The 6016-nt window shown below is 35.3% G+C and overlaps 1 protein-coding gene across 2 annotated transcripts; it reads right to left on the bottom strand.

Annotated features, from left to right (window-relative positions):
• Positions 1–787: 787 nt before the first annotated feature.
• Positions 788–5436, bottom strand: LOC144436693 (uncharacterized). 2 transcript variants are annotated; one of them, XM_078125543.1, is made up of 4 exons: positions 5098–5436; positions 4311–4492; positions 3814–3916; positions 788–1952 (listed from the first exon to the last, which is right to left on the bottom strand). In XM_078125543.1, the coding sequence occupies exons 3-4, from the start codon at positions 3832–3834 to the stop codon at positions 1665–1667; spliced, it is 309 nt and encodes a 102-aa protein (XP_077981669.1). In that variant the 5' UTR covers positions 3835–3916; positions 4311–4492; positions 5098–5436; the 3' UTR covers positions 788–1664. Both variants share the same exon structure in this region; 1 of them encodes a protein (XP_077981669.1).
• Between the last annotated feature and the right edge of the window lie 580 nt (positions 5437–6016).

The raw sequence follows: 6016 nt of genomic DNA on the forward strand, positions 1-6016 counted from the left end.
TTTACGTGTGATAGTATCTGTTTTTCCAACAACCGCGACTTCAGCCGCGTACATACATGTGTACACCGTCACGTTATGACCGATGTATGATGTATTACATGATGTAGTACATAGGACACGATCCATGTGCAACGGGTAACACTGTGTGAAAAGGGCTGAATCCATCATGGATTCCTTTAGATTCTATGCTGGATACTGTAAGAATCCAGCAGAATCCTGTGGTATATGTTATGGATTCTGTAGAGAATCCATCAACTATCCAATGGTGGATTCCCTTGGATATGGAACATTTAGAATCCATTGTTCTATCCAGTACTGGATTCTGCTGGATTCCGAAGAAAGTCATGAATGAATAGAAATGGAGGTCAATCCTTAAAATCAATATTAAATTAATGAATATTCATATCTAAATGAGAATCCTTCTCAATATCCACTACTGGATTCTGGCAATTAAATATTATCCCTATATTCATCAATATTCATATTAAGAGTCTCATTTCTGTCATGGATGGCAAGTGTCTCTTTCATGGTTATGTGCATAGGCACGTCTGCTTGACATTTGAATGATAAAATATTGGGTTCATTCTCACTCTTCTTTAGATCTAGTTTTTATCACCATATTCTTCCCAAATGGTAATCAATGACAGTGAGTTCCTTTATCCTGCAGGTAACTCTTTTACAACTATTTTATTCTCTGTATGTTTGTAGCTCACACTCAATGCAATCAACTATAACAACACTCACACAATATCACAAAATTTACAAAAACTTGATAAACACAGGTAAGTTAAATTGAATTATATTTATTACAAAAAAATTAAAAATAGCAAAAGACATTACACAATCAAAAGAGCTCGACCAATTTTTTTTCATCATTCCATTGTATTTAAACCTTGTACTTGACATTTCGCAATATTTATAATTCTGAACAAAATACCTCAACATGCCTCACCAATCTGGGACTCGATTCTGACAATTGTCCCTACTATTTGTTTAGAGTCAAGTCAGCAATATAGACTCGTGCACCGCCTATCGTATGTAAGCAGGGCTAACCACTGGCATGACCAGAGAGAACCTTTGCGGATTTACATGTAAAACGGGGAAAGATACGAAAAACATAATGCAAAGTTGTAATTATTTTAATTATTTTTACTTGCCAAATATTTGCATTTTGGAAATGGCAAGACACGTTCATGTCTTTTTTTATATTGCTTGTTTGACGTCAATAGTGTCTTTTGAAAAGTGGCAGTTTACTTAAAGTCTTGTGGACTGATTTCCAATATGGTGTCAGTCATAATGCTCATTAACATATTAATCTTTTTTACAAATTACAAAAAAAAAATCATCAAAAATAGAAAAGAAGACGTGCTGACTTGAAATTAACAAATCTGAGTAAGCTACCCTCTGTGCATCAACACACCAGTTATCAAAGCAATCTGACAAGTAGTATTTGAGGAGATGATGAAAATATCATTTTTGAAAAAAAATCATAAAAAATTAAAAAAGCACAGATCAACTTGGCATGAACAAATCTGAATAGCCTCATCCCAGGGAACATGCACACCAAATATCGAAGTATTCTGGCCGTTACTTTCGGAGAAGATGGTGAAAATAAAAAAAGTTGACGGACACCTATGATTCACCTATACGTCTATACTCTATACTCAGGCATGACTAACTAGAGCGATGGGATACGGCCTCGAAGGCCTTTCTCTCGTTGAAGTTCCAACACATGTTCGCCTTTTCATTAACTTTGAAGTTTTTGGACACTCTTTCAAACGTGCATTCAGTCTGTCTATAATGGCATTTAATTCACGTGTATGCCATTTCGGCCGCCACACATTCACTGTACCATCCTCCTCTACTTCTTCATCGCTCATCACTTCAGCTCTAACGTCCTTCCACACAATCCTTTCCTCCTCAATCAGTTTTGCCTCTCGTCTTTTCATCATCTGTTTGAAAAGATAATGTTTTAGTGAGTTACAAGTTCATTAAAATGAAAAATACTTCACACACAAGACAGAGCTTACTATCAACATAGTCAAAATTCTAAGCTGCTTTAACTGAAAAAGAAAGTTATCTTGATTTTTTAAGACGACATGGCTCATCATCATGATTGATATATTAAATACCAGTCAAAGAACTGAATCATTACAATCTTTGAAAATCAAGATAAATATCAATTTGATTACTTTATTTGTATATTGAGAGCATTTGGTATAGTTTAGATTACTAATATTGTTATCAGAAATAAATATTAATAGTGGTATTAATAGTGATAATTGATATTGCCCTTTAGTGTGATTAGCGGTATTTTTTCGTATGTATATATACAAACTTCTGGTGATTGAATAAGGCAAAGGCACAGTCAACAATAGAAAAGACACATGATCATCTTGAGTAGAGAGAGAAAGAGCAACCCGACATATAAAGAGGAATATGGCTAATCTTTGCAAATGTGGGAAATTCAAACTGCTGTACACAGCACAAGCTTCTGGTTATTGTTTTCAGTATTTTTTCTGTACTCTGAGAAATGCTCGGGTCATGAAGCACATATTTGTGTATGTCATAGCACAGGGACCTGCGACCATGTAACTGATTGATTGTTTATTTTTCTGTGGCGAAATGAATCTTACCTTGTATATGATATTGATAAAGTAACTCATTGATTTGTGACGATATAAACCTTGTGGTAAAATGTGGCGAAACTTTTTTTTCATTTTCTCTCTTTCAACTGTATATCTCTTTACTGCCTAAATAAAGACATATTGTCCATTATCTTCCTCTTATCTAAATCCAACCCCAATCTCATAAATACCTACAAATGGGTTGCAGTGAAAATATGCTTTATCAAAGTTTATGTACCTACACAGGGTTTTGTTCTCACGATTTTCTGTATTTCTAATATTATTTCTTTACATTTCAAATAAAGTTATGATTATTCTTTCCTCTTACTGTTTTTTTCTTCTTTCCTATCATGCAATGTCGTATCAGAGATTATCAGCTTTACATTAATTAGTGGCTTGTTTATCCAGTACAAACTCACTGGTTATTTGCCCAATTATCGCATTATGCAGTGAGTGTAAACATCCACACAAAATAAGATTTCACCACAAAAAATAATCATTCAATCAATTAAATGATAAATCAACCACTCAATCAATTACAAGTTTTACATGCCTGTTGCAACCTATGGTCGTTGGTTGGTAACTTGGTACACAAATCAGTTGAAAATCAATGTTTGTTTCACAGAACATAAAAACCTTTCAAAATGAGACAACTTCTCCTTAAACAGCTGTTTAGATTGTGTGTCACTCACGATTATATGTGAAGAACCCAGATAGGGAATGTTTATGTTTTGGTGAGTACTTGCCAGTGAGTCATCACAAAATCTCCACCCCAAAAGATACAGACATTCATACTAGTATGCAAAAATAGGACCAGACAGTCATGCCTTTACCCAAACATTCCCTGTTTGGGTTGTACACACATAATCCTGAGTGACACACAATCTAAACAGCTGTTTGCAGGAGAATTTGTCTCATTTTGAAAGGTTTTACACTCTATGAAACAAACAGATTGATTTTCAACTAACTTTTGTACCAAGTTACCATCCTACGACATTCACAAACAATTCATGACCCGAGTGTTTCTCAGGGTACAGACAAATGTTGAAAACTATACCCAGAAGCTGATGATCCATACAGCAGTTTGAATTATTTCCCCACAAATGCACAGATTAGCGCCATAATCCTCTATATATTAATAATCACTATGAATGCTAATTTTAAGTTATTCATGACAATTATTTACCTTGTACTGTCTACTCCTCATCTTCCTCCTTTCTTTCTGTTTCTTTCCATATTCAGCATTCTCATTCTCTCGAAATTTCACTCATAGCGGTTTTTAACAGCCACTGAAAACAAGAATTACAAGTGGTCACTATTTTTTCTTATCTCCTATCTAAATGATGTAATTGTTTATTTAACAGCATACAAAAGTAAGATGACCCTGTACAAATCTTGTTGTTTACTTAAAGGAGGCTGTCTTATTTAATTTTGTACTAAAAAAAAAGACTGTAAAAACAATATTTGCTGCTTGTTCCCTTAAGTATCAATTGCCAAATTCTTCACAAGACATACCTGTCAGGTTGAGTTATTAGTGAGGCTAATACATCCATGATAAAACTAAGAGTATATACAAGTGTATAGCAACACTGCAATGCCTTTGTTGTGTATAAGGAGAGTGACGTGTCAGTAGGGAACAGTAACTCAGTAAATGACAACCTGTGATATGAATGTAGTACTTACACTTATCTCTGCTGGTGTTTTAACACTCTTTTCCTCACTGATGTGTTTCTTTAATCTTTCTGAAATTAATGAATCTATTTTGGTGTCCAAGTGTTCAATAAACATCTGTTGATTGCTTATGATTTATTCGCCCCAGCCGTCTATTTTTGTCTCCATACTGGAACATATTCTTCTCACAGCGTCTAAGACAAAATGTTGAAAAACAAAAAGCATGTTTATAGTTGTTTGTCGTCCGTCTGTGCAGTAAATCGTTGTTAATCTTTGGTGCGAATCAACAGATTAACAACCCTTTGTCGTCCCCTAAACTCATTCCCACCTTCGACAGGATGCAGCCAAACTGTCTCGAAGTCATCTCGGGGAAACTTCAAGCGTGGGAAAGCAACTAAATCATTGTCACATAGCTCTCCATTTACTTTTTCTCAAACCAAAGAACTTTCAATGGGAAAGGATAGTCGTTGTTGTAAATATCGACTTGACACAGAGTACAGTCATATGTGAACAGACTGAACTTACTGATACATTGATACAAAACACTGCATGGAATGTTAGTGGTAATTTTTTGTGTGAAAATATCTTTCTCGGTATGATAATTCCATAATGACGCATTCGACTATCTGTCTATAGATACATTTTGCATCTATTGCGGTTTGGATTTTTGTCAGTGTTACTAGTATCGTAAAGTCACTGTTAAGACTCAAATGATTGTTTTATTATCTGCAAATGCTAAGATGCTAAACCGGACAACGTGAAAAACAAAACAATAAATCAGTACACCGTAAATAAATACCTGTTTCGGTTTGTTGGCGACCCTGCAAATACCTGAAGCGGTTGAGTGGTGTTTGGATACTAGTGTTGGAACTTGATTCTGAATATCTGTCTGATGCTGCTGCTGATGGTGGGGATCTGACTAGTTGACGACCATGTTGTCTCTTGTTCACATCACGAGTAGAATAGTCTGACAGCGGTTCAACTGAACTTGTTGTAGAGGACGTTTCATCTATGGGTGAAGTATGCGGGTGGGCTGAGAAGACAGCGCCGATCACCTCTCCGGTACTAAAGCTCAACGTACGCCGTTTGTTTCTTTCCATGCATGGTCGCGATGGTGCAAGCATACGCACAACTGACCTGGAACTGACCAACTGAATCAGCTGCAGGAAGTGCTGAAGTTACGCGGATCAGCGCATGGAATTGTGGGTATAACCGTGTAGCGGTGGTAATGGCACTCTGCAGCTCTGGCAAATTTGCGTTTGAACCGTTGGTTGATATATCTCACCGGAACCCAACGATTGTTGTAACTATAGGTTTTGACAATATTACATTGCCCCTCAGCGATGAAAGTTGAAAAGTTTCTCAAAATGTCTAAAAATTAAACAGTCAACTTTAGGTCACATACTTCTATGCAAAAGATGTAGCTAATTAAACAAGAATTTATTCATTACATTTATTAATTAAGTTAATTTTATAGTAATTCATTTCTTAGTCAAATTGACAAGAATCACGACAATCTATGCAAAAATTACAAACTCAATTTTTTTAAAATTGAAAATATAATTGAATTAAAACTAGTATCCAGCCAATGTACAATGTAATTCATCTGCACTACACTATAGTCTTATTCTGAACATGTTTTCCTTGCATTGTTTGTTTTCCTAGACTCTAATAAATTTCGACTTCCAAGAATGAATGAAATACACATTGCAATTTTT

The sequence above is a fragment of the Glandiceps talaboti genome, chromosome 6 (genome assembly GCF_964340395.1).
Source record: "Glandiceps talaboti chromosome 6, keGlaTala1.1, whole genome shotgun sequence".
Lineage (NCBI taxonomy): Eukaryota > Metazoa > Hemichordata > Enteropneusta > Spengelidae > Glandiceps > Glandiceps talaboti.

What these genes read in the sequence shown, in the direction of transcription:
- LOC144436693 (XM_078125543.1), bottom strand. Translation starts at nt 3,834, where the DNA reads ATGAGGAGTAGACAGTACAAG. An exon ending in TGAGGAGTAGACAGTACAAG is followed by an intron (nt 1,953 to 3,813) that starts GTAAATAATTGT and finishes CTTTTCAAACAG; the next exon opens with ATGATGAAAAGACGAGAGGC.